This window comes from Lingula anatina, chromosome 1 (assembly GCF_051362555.1).
Source record: "Lingula anatina isolate TDL-2025a chromosome 1, LinAna3.0, whole genome shotgun sequence".
NCBI lineage: Eukaryota > Metazoa > Brachiopoda > Lingulata > Lingulida > Lingulidae > Lingula > Lingula anatina.
In genome coordinates this window covers 53,466,234-53,480,780 of record NC_141767.1, presented here as the reverse complement: position 1 = coordinate 53,480,780, position 14,547 = coordinate 53,466,234, and the positions used below count along the sequence as shown (strand labels likewise).

At 36.7% G+C, this 14,547-nt stretch overlaps 1 protein-coding gene across 1 annotated transcript; it reads right to left on the bottom strand.

Annotated features, from left to right (window-relative positions):
- Positions 1-180: 180 nt before the first annotated feature.
- LOC106162341 (uncharacterized) lies at positions 181-14,542 on the bottom strand. Its single transcript, XM_024076915.2, has 18 exons — positions 14,374-14,542; positions 11,551-11,999; positions 10,656-10,788; positions 9,963-10,162; positions 9,287-9,463; positions 8,893-9,084; positions 8,068-8,241; positions 7,669-7,848; positions 6,938-7,111; positions 6,533-6,676; positions 6,051-6,227; positions 5,766-5,909; positions 5,416-5,550; positions 4,879-5,103; positions 4,118-4,669; positions 3,592-3,744; positions 2,663-2,788; positions 181-2,290 (listed from the first exon to the last, which is right to left on the bottom strand). The coding sequence occupies exons 1-18, from the start codon at positions 14,463-14,465 to the stop codon at positions 2,139-2,141; spliced, it is 3,579 nt and encodes a 1,192-aa protein (XP_023932683.2). The 5' UTR covers positions 14,466-14,542; the 3' UTR covers positions 181-2,138.
- Between the last annotated feature and the right edge of the window lie 5 nt (positions 14,543-14,547).

Genomic DNA, 14,547 nt, shown 5'->3' with positions numbered 1-14,547 from the left:
TTTAACGTCTCTTCAACTTGTGTTGTGATGTTGATCATTTAACAAAAAGAAGCACGTAAAATAAACACAATAGATAACATAATTAACACATGGTTATAACCCTCAACTCAGTATTTAACCTTCCTTGACGCTCCAAGTAATTTCAAAGAAACCCTACTTCAGATATATGTATGCACTTACCAGTGATATTTAGATCTTGAGGTGATCGTACGAGCTAAACCGGCGAGTAGACCTAAGTCGTCTACTAGATATCTGTGACGTTAAAATAACCGGACTTGTCTACTGAATTGACTCAGAGTTTACCGCGTTTATCTCATATTCGTTCCAGGAAGCAAAACAGTCAACCAGGACATGAAGCAGTACTTAACTTTGGGAACTAAATTAATACTGGGTATCCGGTTGCGTGAAAGACCACATGTTGCTATATCTTCAAATCCTGTTTACACAGCGCAGTATGTAAACTTTATCTTTAAAAGATGAATTATTAATATTAATACGATAATTTTTTTTTCTTAGAGAGATTTTTTATTGAATTTCTTCATTTTTTTTCTTTTTTCGTTTTCTTTTTTAAAAGATGATTTTTTAAATATTAATGCATAATTTTTTTCTGAGGAAGTTACTTAATGAAAGGCCTTCATTCATTTTTTTTTCTTTTTTAAAAGATGAATTCTTAATAGTAATACGTAAAAAAACTTCTTTTTTTTGATGGAATGTCTTCATTCTGTTTTTCAAATAGAAATCTTCCTTTATTAAAATCTTTTCCATTGGTTATTTTGTTACATTCTTTCTTCTATCTTCTTTCTTTGATTCTTTTTGACACTTAATTTCTTATTTTTTTTCGGGTGGTTCATTTATTAACTCATTCTTTTTTCTTTCTTTTTTTAATTTGCATTTTAGTTTTGCTTTCTTTTTATTTATATTCATATACATTTGTTTCCTTTTTATTCTGTTTTCTTAATTATTTTTCTATTTTTTTTTTGTCATTTATTCTCTCCTTATCATTTTCCTTACATTTTTTTAAATTTATTTTCTCTGCTCTTCTTTTTTTTTCTTTCTTTCTTTTTATTTCCCACGGCAGTTGTCCTCAAGATATTTTTGAAAAAATCTTATCAGGGGGTTAGCATTCACTTTTGTCAAATTCATCAAAAATTTCTATAATTCTCTTCAGTTTGGGTATAGATAAGTACCGCAGACGATAAAGTAACCTGTATTATAGGTTTTTTGCAGCAGCTTCCACCAAAGCAAATATTCTCGGCCTAAAACATTCTTTTATTTTTCTATCAACCACACTCTTTAACACTGAAAAGGATTTTTGATTTTGTAACTTTCAACTTTCCAAGGTCTTTATCTCTGCAGAAATTTGGGCGGGACTTTGATTTAAAGTGATGAACACATTTCCTATAGATTTACAATCATCTTGCCTTCCACATTCTTTTTCAGTATCACTCAATGTTTACATGACTTAAAGAGCCTGCGTTGAATATTTACGTTGTTCAATAAATTCCTTCAAAACATATGGAATACTTCACTGGGAGTCACTATTTTAAATTAGTAAGTCAAGAATCAGAGAGGAAAAGTTTATTTGCACACTGAATAAAACAGAATAAAACCTGTGGAATACAGCACAGAGAAAAATCGTATGCGCATGCGTTATAGAACTTGATCACGCAGTCAGCTCCTGGTGAGTTTCTAGCAGTAAATTTTAGCAAAGGATTATTCAAAGAAATTATAGACATTCTCAATGAGGTGAATGCCTTTTATCTAATATCGATCGTAAACAATGCACTTCAAAATAATTCATGTTGTTATCAGATATTTGCAAGTCTACAAATGAGATGTTTTCAAGTCTACAAACCAATCATTAACATTCTTAAAGTTTAAACTCATTTTCGGAAATTCGGAAATTGAATTCGAATATGATAAATTGATACCTATTCGTCTCAAATGAAACTTTATCATCTCCAATCAAGCATTTTGTGATTACCAAAGGAATTTGTTAATTTTCACAATTTTGCAGTTTAGAGCAATTTATTTTTGCATATGCGCAAACGTGGGTTACTGTGCTAAGGAATAATGATCAAACACAAGTCAAATGCAAAAGTTTGATGAATGGGCAGATCGTAGTTCTAAGTATACGATCAAAAGGTTGACAACCCAATAGGACGACAAACAGATCCGTCTCCAACAAAATGTGGAGGACAAGGTCCACACCGGAAACCTGATCCTGGAGCTGGTACATCCGTACACGTGACATTACGAAAGCACCCGCCATCTCGGCATCCAGGGATATCTGAAAGACAACGCTGTATGATATTTCTCCTGGGTTTAAATATTGCAGATGTTTTTTCTAAGTTTTGTTTGCTTTAACTACAACTAAAATTTTGGAACTTTGCAATTTTTTCATTTCAATAGGAAAAAAAGGAAAAATAATCAGATTGCAATTTTAGTCCCCACAAAGTGTCAATTTTCAGCAATGCGTCAACTTTATATTGGAAATTATTTTACAGACATGTAAATGAGTTAAATCAATTCCAATGTCAATAATAATATTAAAATCAACTTCTTTATTTATTAGCCATCTTGTCAGATTGGTTGCTTTAAATGAAATTAATCCATTTTCTGTCATGCAAAGCGTTATTTAAAAAAACGCACGTGAACTTACCCATTTCACATGTATCTCCCTCCCATCCGTTAGTGCAGTGGCATTTGCCCGTCTGAGGATCGCAGTTTCCGTTTACGCAGTTGCATTCGTCCTTACAACGGTCCCCGTATTTGTTGTTAGGGCAAACTGCAAGACAAATACAAGAAAGAAAAAATATACTTCAAAAAAAAAAAAAAAAAGGAGGGTTACAGGAAAGGGAATCAAAAAGTTCAAGACTGCAGTTTATAATAAGTTGGCATTATATGAAGAACACTTAAAGACACTCAAACAATCCTGAAGCTAAAGATGTGTGTCTGCAATCATTTATCTTTGCTACACATTTTCAAATTTTGATATTAACTTGCACAACTGTGATGTTACTTGATTGATCCAATAATATATCCACGTGACAATAAACTGATTTAAATAAAATTACTCACAATGCAAAGACTTGTCAATTATATAATATAAAAGATCCATCAAATATTAATTAACCACCAGTAGTTGTACTTCTTGAGTGAAAACAAAGAAATATGAGAGTGCCGGAAATTTTGGCATTTCTGAGTCCAGCTGTGTTGTCTCAGAAAGAAGCTAATGGTTCTTGAAGCATTTTAATATTCTTGCAAATAAACATTATTAAAAACACAATTGTTTAAATTTGTCAGTGGAATTTGCCATGTTAATTTTTCAAACCTTCAGGGATTTTTTTACATATAGACAGGTAACATGATCCTTATGAAACCAATAGGGTTCATCCTAGACCTATTAGTTATCTACAAAAAAATGAAAGCAAAAATCTCTAAAAGTCTGGCCTCTTGCGCCGGACAGGACAGAATTTTATCACACACACACACACACACACATACACACAATCACAAACGAGCAGAGTTATAAACTTGCAAAAAATTTCGCAAGTGACAAAACAAAATCAATTATATACTCGTGCGTACCTTGGCACACAGCAGCCCCGGGCTGAGGCGCATATGTTCCTACAGGACAAGCCACACAAGCAGTCTGCCTCGCCAAAGGTTGGAACATATCTCTGGGACAAGGTACACATTCATTCTCTGCCTGGTCATAGTAAGTCCCTGCTTGGCATGCGACTGTTTAGAAATAAATCATGGTTACATTTAATTTTAATAATTTGATCTACTTTAATTGATTAAAAAAATATCTAAAGGGGTATTTCTAAGTTAGTAACTTGATAGCGTTACGGTAAGTATAAGATAACTTAAGAGGTTTATTGCAGGTACAAAAATCACTTTCACAGTGTAAATAAGAAACAATGTTGTTGCAGGGGAAGATAATGTATGAAATTATTTAGATAAAAACAAGCTCTAGGGGAAAAAATGAATAACCATGGTAATTGGAATAACGGTATGGCATTCAATAAGTTTTTAAAATAGATAAATAAAATTGCGCTTGAGAAATATTTCAATGAGTAATACTTGTATTGCAAACAAAAGAATTACATACTGCAGGTATTCTCGGATGCTTTCATTCCAGACTCAGGGCAGTTAAAACTGACGTCAGACGCTTTAAATCCGTCTTGTACCGGTTCAAAATCTCTCTGAGCAGCGTTAAAGGCCATACTTCGGTGATCACTCGATCCATAGATTACCTCCAGCTGTCGTCGAGCGTATCTAACCGCGGCTTGCAAGAAACGCTTATAGGCGGGGATGCAGTACTTGTCACATTCATTTCTAATTTTTAAGAAACTACAAATTCTGTTACAGTCCGTGGATTTTTCTCCAAGTTTCAGAGAAGAAACATTAAATTTAAAGTCGACTGATTGATAAACCTCATCTATTCCCCTCTTGCGTCTGCGAACTGTAGTGCGTCCACAAATAATGCCGATATCTTTGAAACTGCAAATCTGAGATGAACGTTTTTTGCAGACTCCCTTTTCATTAAGCCTCTCTGCGAATTTCTTCTTTGTATCTTCTTGTTGCTCAGGTGTTAAATCGTTGCAGGCTTTGACAAAGTAAGCTGAGTCAGCCTCAAACCTAAATTCGGGAAAATATTCCTCTGAAAAAGAAAAAACAGGCATTAAGAGATAGGTCGAAGTCTTAGGTCTAAATTAATTACCAGTAAAATATTTTCATTAACTGCTTGGCAGTCAATTCGTCGTTTGAAGTATACCTATCCAGAAAAAGTTTATTCACTTATTTACTCAGCTCTCATGCAAGTTTTTGACCATTTATTTGGGACTTATGGGCTGTGAACATATTCCTCACCTATGCAATCAGCCAGTGTTTCGTTTGGATCTTTGCTTTGAAAAGACCAGGTAAAATTGGTAGACGGGCCGCAAGTCTCGTAGTCGTTAGTTCTGGATGGAAACTCAAAACCAGGGTTACACTTGGTGGTGCACTGCTGGGAGTTTTGCTCACGGTACCAGTGGCAAACCAGGCCTCCGTTCTCTGGGGCTTCTTCTTCCGTTAAGTTGCGGCATGTTATTGAGGCTGAAATACATGAAAATGGCAGTCTAAGAATCTCGCATATTTTGTAAGTGCGTAAAAAAGTAATTTAAAGTCAATTTATAAAGCACAATCGCATTTAACAAAACCATCACATTTTAACAATTTCTTTAAAATCATTTATCTTCTGCAAACATTTCAAATTTACCGTGAGAACACAGTCTCGATCAAGTTTCCGCTATGATACGATCCAACTACAAAGTACAAATAATTTGTACAAATACCAGTTCTCAATTTGCCCAAAAATTTCATACACGTGTCAACTAAACTACAGAATATCTTGTAGATCTTACTTACCCAAACAAGTATGACGATCTGTAGGGTCTATTTTATACCCCGGGATAGAGCAATCACATTTATAAGTACCATCCAAATTAGTGCAAACATCGCTGCAAGGTCCTTTTCCGTCATTCGACAAGCATTCATTAATGTCTGCCAAGAATAAAATGTAAGTTAACACTATTCTTCTTTTTTATTTTGCCTTAATTAACAATGATCTAAAAGTGCTGATTCGCAAAACATAATATAAAAACATGAAATAAAAATATGAAATAATGTACGTTATATAATTTTCAATAATACGAGGCTATATTTTAAAGTTTTTAATGAACTTTTTGCCACTTTTTTAACAGTTTATGACTTATTACCTGAGCAGGGCCCTCCATTGGGTCCTTGATAACCCTTGTCGCAGACGCAGTTCTCCTTTACGTTACCGATTCCAGGGGCATTTGAGAAACGTGGGCATGGCAGGCAACTTTTTTGGTCAGCTTTGTAAGTGTTCTCTAGGCAAGCTGTAGGACATAAGATAAACGTCAAATTACTATTGTGTCGACAGTTTCAGTTTGAAGGAAGTTAGTAGTTTTCTTTATAAGCCTACTGACTTCAAGCTGCATAAAAGATGTTGGCTCTACTGACATGAACATATTACTCACGCGAACAAGCAGGTTGTTTTCCATCCCATTCACCGTTGTCCTGGCACGTTCTCTGTGATGTCCCTTTATACAAGATAAAACCTTCTTTGCACTGGAATATGCACTGAGCTCCCAATCGATTTCCGCACGGTGCCATGCTACCATTCTTGGGTGCTGTCAGAACGGGACATAGGATTTCTGAATGAAAAGATAGAGAACTACTGAAGAAATGAAAGGATGAGCAATAAACTGAATAAATGGTTAAATTAATGAATATATAGATATATCGACTGATGAATAATAAATGAACAAATAGCGAAGCTTTTACAAACAGCTAATAAATGCAAAAAGAATAATCATCAATGAATCGCTAAAACACCTGGAAATTGCTGCTGAGAAAAAATAGATTGCCATATGTACATGTAGATCGAAAACTAGAACGCATTGCGGCTGAATATTTTAAATGAATTAAATGCTATAATTTAATTTCTCTAAAATGTAACCTTGGCAAGGTCCACCAGGCGGTCCTGTATACCCTCTGTCACAAATACACTGTTGGAGACTTGTGCTGGCTTCGGTCACAGTGTGCGTATTGGGCGGGCAAGGGGCGCAGTCATCTTGTCCCATGTAAGTGTTCTTCGGACACGCTGAAAAATATAGTCGCATACACAAATAAAGTGATAGATACCGGTAATTACATCGCAGTATAATTCGGTATAATAATTTCTACACGTTACACACGAAACTGTTTCTGACTGCGGAAAACAGTAAAACAAAAAGAAAACTGCAAAGATCCTAAATTTGCGTTTAAATTTTAAAAATCGTTTAAACAATGAGAATCGAAGTACCTCGACAATCAACAACACGATTAATTTAACTTTATTGTAATGTGTATAAAGGGCACCGACCTTCACAAGTGGGGCTATTTGCACTCCATGCACCGCTGGCTAGACACGTTATCCTTTTGGGACCCCGGAGACGGTAGCCATTAAAACAGGTAAAAGTCACGTTGTGGGGATAGTAAAAAACACTGCCGTCCTTTGTCCCATTTAAAGGCGTTTGGGGTGGTCCACACATTGCAGCTAACATCAAGCAACATAAATGGTTAGTGAGAGAAGAGTTTCATTAGCTCTGTATGTATCAATTTAAATTATTTTAATTGAAATGACCCTAGTCATTTACTCCCTGATGATGGTGACTGACAGTCACAGAAATATTGGAGGTAAAACCTACATATTTTATAAGCTCTTGATAAAAAGAAAAACAATAATTTAAATAAATGGTTAGGTAAGGATATATCATTTCATACTTTAATGTGTTAAAAATTGGTTTTAAATGTCATAATGATAGCCGGATATGAATTTATAAGCCTCCCCGAAATAACGAAACAGGAATGTTACGTCTGGGTATCTTCACAGTCTTACATATATGTTGGCAGTTTTTTTTCAAACAGATAATTTTGCATCACTAAAGTTCTTTATGTATAGATAGAGAGAGCAGTTCAAAATGAAACTGACTGAAGTACATGATCTTTACTACGGGCGTTTTGTGATGCTGGTCCAATTTGTTCTTTCCTAATAGTACTCTTTTCACAAAAAATGGCAATGATAGCAGATGTATCGCATTGAAGTACATGTACCTTGACATTCCGGCTCGGGCACGTCCCATTCTCCACTTTCAGTACACCGGGCAATTGCTGACCCCTTCAAATTGTAGCCTGGATCGCAGCGATAGCTTACCGTAGATGCAAATGGAAAAGTTGACCGTTTTCCTACATACTGCCCATGCTTTGGATCCCTTGGCTCTGCGCACGTGATTTCTTTAAAAAAAGTCATGGGTACATTTTGAAAGGAACCATTACATAACCAGCATAAGGTTATCCCTATCAGACATCAAACGTATGAAGATAAATCTGTGGAGATAAATCACACTTTCAACAACATGATCTTGACAAAAGATATTTTTTTAAATAGTCATATATATGAAATACATATAAAATATATGTATTTCATATTGAATATTTTGAGTTGATACATACTGACGCAAGTGGGTTCCCGTCCTGTCCACTGTTTGTTGAGTGTACATCGTCGTCTTTGAGGGCCCTCTAGTCTGTAGCCTCTCGTACAGTTGTAGGTCACCACATCATTGTACTTGAACTTGGTTCCACTGAGTTCTCCAAACCTCGGAGTACCTGGCTCTCCGCAACTGATTTCTAAACAAAGATGTAGGTATTGTGTTACCAAGATTTAGTTTTGTAATTGAAAAAAGTTGGAGCATATTTAGATTTATGTCAAAGAAACTAAAAAAGATTCTGAAAGCCTTAGCGATTTTAAAACAGTTATTTTAATATTACACTTTACAATCTACAGTGCAACAACTAAGCTATCCTCAAACAAAACCTTTGATAGCAAATCCTCTAAAACGTGAAAATGCACTTTCTCTATTTTTTCAACCCGATCAAACTATTCAAAGATTCATTTACTAAATAATTGACTTACTGACTTAGGCTTCGTTCACATGCAATGTCTATTTTCTAAATTCTATTTTCTATTCGCGGTATGTCTTATGATCACGGTCTGTGCCCTGAATATCCCGCCGCGTAATTACTGGCAGCGCGAGCCAGTTACTTATAGTAACTTAGAGTAACTGGCTCGCGCTGCCAGTAATTACGCCGCGGGATATTCAGGGCACAGACCGAGATCATAAGACATACCGCAAATAGAAAATAGAATTTAGAAAATAGACATTGCATGTGAATGAAGCCTTAAACTGCGTGAAAGCTTGTGTCCAATATTGGCTCCTAGGTGAAAATCATTAGAGATGTGTGTGTGTGTGTGTGTGTGTGTGTGTGTTTGCAACTCACTATCACAAAAAGGACTGAATCCTGAAAACCTCCCTGAGTTTCCGTCAAATGCCATACAGGTCCTAAACTCGGGTCCTATCAGCTGGTAGCCGTCTTCACACATGTGAGCAATCTGTTCGCCGAAGACATATTCATCCATTGGATTCAATAGACGGACGCCATCAGAGATAACAGGTTTGGCACATTTTATTCCTGGTTAAGAAAAATATATCACCGATGCGTTACTATAAAATATCTTATTTTATTATATGAAAAGCAATTTCTGTATGAGTAATACGATGAGGAACATAAGGTCACATTATCTTCAAACGCCCACTTGTAGGTCGGCAAACTAATTGGTTATTTTCACCAACAAAGTCGAAATGGCGATATAGTATGCAGGCAGAAAACTTACTTTCGCAAGTTGGGGTCTTGCTACTCCAAGTGCCTCTCTTTTTACAGAAGAGGACCTCTTCTCCATTTAAGGAATACCCCTCGTCACAGGAATAAGTAACAATACTGTTGTAAATGGCGGGCCAAGTGCCACGAACTTCTCCATTTCTGGGTTTACCCGGGTAACTGCATGTCACATCTGAAAGGTTTAAATCCTCGGTTCGGTTAAGATAAAAAAAATGACCAGCCTAAATAAACAGATCTGACTTGAGATATGCTTCATTCATTGGTGGCACCGGTAGAAGACAGAAGAGTCTAGAACTGGACAAGTAGGCCTAAAAGGCAAATATGTAATATGCTCAACGAGGTATAAGTTTAAGCTTCACGACATCGGTGACTGTGCTCGAAAATGACAGTGTGCGCTTTAATGATAATAAATCAAATCAAAACGAAGATCTTTGCAATGTTTTTTTTTTCAACTCTAGGCTTAATTGTAACAATATAAAATCAATTTTATATCGTTTACAGATTTCAGTAAATGGGATTGAAAAATCAGTCAATTCTATTTCACTGGGCAGTTCGATACGTCCGCAGTGCAAGAAAAACTTACTTCTGTACAAGAGCAAACATACATGAAGCAAAATGCAGTTTATATTCTGTCAGTAATCAGATATCTCAAAACATTGAACTTGGCATACCGTTAGAACAGCATTTCCCTCCGATCCCCGTCGGACATGTGCAGTTCCCTTGGCCGTTTGGCACCCCGCCGTTCGGGCACTCTTCATTACAGCGGAGTTGCTCAGATGTGTGCTGTGTGCAGGTAAATTCACTGAGTTCTTTACATCTCTTTGGCAGTGGTATATATTTTCGTGTTCTGTGCTGCATCCCCCCACCACATCTGTAAATAAACTAGCTGTATTTTTTAACAATGTCACAACATCATTATCCGAGTTTTTAAAATGTTATTGCGCTTGTTCTCTCCGTTTGTATTGTAATTTTTCGTTTGCACGCAGGTTGAATATCTTTCTTGAATCTATAAAACATTGTTAGCCAAAATAGCTCTGACCCCCAGTTTCTATGGGCATCTTCACTACATGGCATGCTTATCGGCTCCGACATTGGCCGTTATTTCACTCACGGTAACCCCAAAAATGATAAAGCGCTCATTCTGTCGTCATTTAATCGTTCACTTTCAGATACTTGTCTGTCTAAATAGAATTGTATTCCCGTCTATGCAATCTTAATGGTATAGGATATGTACCAAAATGCTTGAATAAATAATTCCAATACATAAAGTGCCATTTAACGAGAGGGTTAAAGTGGGATTCTTATTGGGCACCCCCTCCCCCCTCTCTCTAATTAAAATAACGAAATCTACTTGGAATTATTACCTTGCCGTGCACCGGCTCCACTGTGTCCACGGAGAGACACATACTTTCTCGCACATTTGTTCAATTGTAAGGGCAAACTCCTTCTCAAATCTTTTCTCTGCCAGTTCAGCCTGTCTCTTACTCTCAACGATACCTAAACAAAAATCAAATCTTTACTCTAGCACTGAGATAAAAGAAAAAAAAATTGAACGTGAATATGTGGAACAAATGCTATTGCAACGAATGACAGTGGTAGTACATGTAGGTCTACAGACAAAAGCAGAAAAATCGACACGCATTTGCACATAGTTTCCGTTCAAATCTGCACAGCTTAAATCCAAATTAAAGACTGATAATATTTATAGCTCTCATGTATGATATCAAGCTTTTACCAAATTGGAAAAAAGAAAAAAAAACTCCAGTTGTTCATGTAGAATCAGCAACCTCGAAACGATTATGCAAACAATAATATACTATACCTGCAAATCCATATTTGCGTGAATTGAAAATTGCAGTTCAACTTCAGTAATTAGGTAAATAATGTATCAACTTAGAATACACCGAGCAATAACATTCAAATAAATGGCCGCTTTTATATCAAATTTTATTTCTAGTGTATATACCAACGGACCAACGTTGGTATATAACCTTAAGCGTAACCGCAAACCTTTTGTGCTTCATATGAAAAAGAGATAGGTAGATTTACACTTCCATCCGACATAGTTCGATAACTTTATAATAAAGAAACAGGGGAATATGGAGACAAACAGAGCACAATAAAAAACACGTGGAATAAACATTAAAACGGTCAACAATAAATAAATAAGTAGACACACAAAAAATGAAAAAACGAAAACAAGGATTAAAAGACAATAAAGCAAATAATAAATAAATAAATAAATAAATAAAAGATTACCTGCAATTCCAACTCCTATTTGGGCAATACCAGACACGACAGCCAATCCCGTGGCTATAGCTCCAGCCTTGCCCCACGCGTCGGTGCCCCCGGACGAAGGCAGCGAGGAAGAACGAGAACGAGATGATGCACTCGAAGATATCGAAGATAAACTCGACGATCGAGAACGACTAGATCCTCCCGAAGAAATTGAAGACAAACTGGACGATCGAGAACTACTAGATAACCCCGAAGAAATTGATGGCAAACTGGCTGATCGAGAACGGCCAGATGGACCCGAAGGATGACCTAGATTGGGGAGGCTGTTACTTCGTCCAAGACCGACAGGCCGTAAGCGGGATCTGTGATCAATGACCAGTGGTCCGCCGAGGTCTCTGCGGTGCCTGATGTTACTTAGAAAGAATTTCCAATCCAACACATCATTATCAGAGACTTCTTTGTCTTTTGACCTGAAGCGATTTTAAATGAAAATATATAAATAAAAATATTTTTTACTATATTGTAACCATTCATATTTGGATATATACTGTTTACTGTTATATTATGTTTATACCGGCATGTGCAAGGGAGAAAGATGTAATTTGCCGAGGGAAAATGTGCATGTGTCTTTATTCATGGGCGTAACTAGGCATACGCACGGATGCACTGTGCGTACAATTTTTTGAGCCAATCATGATATTATTCTCTATAAATTTAGTGTATTTTCACGAAAAATCCTCTTCGATTGGAAGTTAGAGTCACCTGAATGTACAAATCTTCTGTATGAATCGTATACGCACCATTGTTCTGACGCCCCCCGTCTCGTTTGCTTTCACAGAACTGAGGTTAATAAACAATACTAGCTACCTCCAGAAGTCCTGTCTTAATCGTCCATCCAGCTGGAACTTCCTTTACCTCTTAATTGGAAGTTTGAATGCCCTTCAACTCTCAGGTAGCCTTTGTCTTAAGTGTGTCGAATGCACACTCGATGGCGATATTTATCTCAGATAAAAATCTACCTGTGTTATTTTCAAACAGCAGCTCCAGCAGACCTGAGGACACTAGATAAAATCTGGACAACGGGCTTTATAAGGAGCCAGAGAAACAAAAAAAAATATTTCCTGCAAAACTGTAAAGAATTTTGACACGGACTTGACCCAGCTTAACCCTCTAAACTAACAGGGTGATATGGGCAATTTTCACAAACAAACAGAGCTTTATCCTGTAATATAATTGGTTGATTTTGGATGATACCATATATAAGTTCAACTTTTAGAAGATTCATCTTTAAGCTGACCATGGACATGACGAATAATATAGCAAGAAGGTGTAAGAATCCTACAACGATCAACTGTTCTTAAGATTATTTTCTGACAACTCGGGATAACCGCAACAAACCACATCGAACAAAGGTGCCTCACCGTTATTTAGAATTTAGCTTGATACAAGCGGGCATAATTTGCATATGTTTTCATAGTTTGTGTCAGTAAACCCCTAGTTCAATAAATATACCATTCTAAGCAAGGCTTTTTTCAGCGAGTCCTCCAGCTGCCAATTGGATGGCAGCTGATTAAAAAAGTCTTAACTTGTCGGGACAGCTGTGGACGTCGTATGAAAATCCATTGCAGTAATTTGACGTATGAATATTAAACTTCTTTCTAGTGCACGGTGTTTTTCAGTCACGACGTAACTACTACCTAAAGCTTACAAAACACAATAAAATGTTTCCATTAACTTTAAAATACATAATGCAGAAGTGACAAGAATGATCTACATTCGGTACAAAACACGTGTAGGCCCTAAATGAAATATGACCTAACTTGCCGCCAAATTATGAAAGGGGACACCTTTCGGATCTTTATACGTATGGCATCTGACAAAGCTAATACATAAGAAAGGCAATTTTTATATCTTCGGCGAGAGATTCTTCGCAATCCGAAACAGACTAGAAGGCAATTTTCATATTTGTTCAAGAGACTTCGTTAACCGAGGATCGGGAACAAGAGATAGTTACCGACCGCAGCGAGACAAGAAGCCAATTTTCGTATCTTCAGCGGGAGATCGAGCGTGATCTGAGCGAAAAGAGAAAGCGATTTTCACATTCGTTCAATGGACTTCGTTCGCAGAAGATTGTCAGCTCGCGATCCGAGCGAGACGAGAAGGCAATTTTTATATTCATACAAGGGCGGTCTTTCGTGGAAGAGCGTGACGGGAGATCGGTATCAATTATTTTTAACCCTCTTTCCCAATGAAATTTATTATTAAAAAAGACTCCATTAATTTGTACCCCACCCCCACCCCCGCTCACGGCTTTTGGAAAAGTTTGAGGCCCTGAAATTTTGAAGTAAGATACAGATGGCAATTATGGACGGCCTGCACCCCAATGCCGGAAAAAGCGTTGGTTCTGGGTGAAATAATTTACTGGAACTTAATTATACTGTGGGAATATTTTAAACTTTAAGTAATGGTTTTATAAACGGCGAAAACTAAGCTATTATATTTGGCACATATAATTTAAACTGCCCTTCATCTTTTGCGTAAGTCGATCTACATTTAGCTATACCTGGGAATTTTGAAATTCTGTGCGTACAATTTTAAAAGGTCTGGTTACGCCCCTGTTATTCACCAAAAACTCGCCTTGCATGTACATGGTATAAACACGTATATTGTGTACAGCCAACATGGTTGCAGTATTTGAGTTCTGACACTTTTCTCTCATCTTAATCACAGCAAAAACAATATCAATGGTGGATGAATCGACCTTTCGTCAATCTTAGAATTTGATAAATCAAAAAGCGCATTTAAACCCTAGGAATTCTTACTCGTCAAACCCCCTGTACATACCTGACTAAACCCTGATCCTCGCAGTAAGTCCAATTCGAAAATACAAAAAATAAGATGAAACTCAGCAAAACTGCACCTCGGATGAAAGCCATATTGTCTCGGACTCAGTCCTTGTACATCTAATTCAGCTCTTATCGCTCCTCTGTGTTTACATTAATTTTGTATCCGCCCAGC

Excerpts from the sequence above, each read along its gene's own strand:
- LOC106162341 (XM_024076915.2), bottom strand. The coding sequence starts at position 14,465 with ATGGCTTTCATCCGAGGTGCAGTTTTGCTGAGTTTCATCTTATTTTTT. Across the intron at positions 9,085-9,286 it reads CAAGACCCCAACTTGCGAAA|GAATAAAATGTGCCAAACCT; the intron begins GTAAGTTTTCTG and ends TTTCTTAACCAG. Across the intron at positions 7,849-8,067 it reads ACGGGAACCCACTTGCGTCA|AAATCACGTGCGCAGAGCCA; the intron begins GTATGTATCAAC and ends CTTTTTTTAAAG.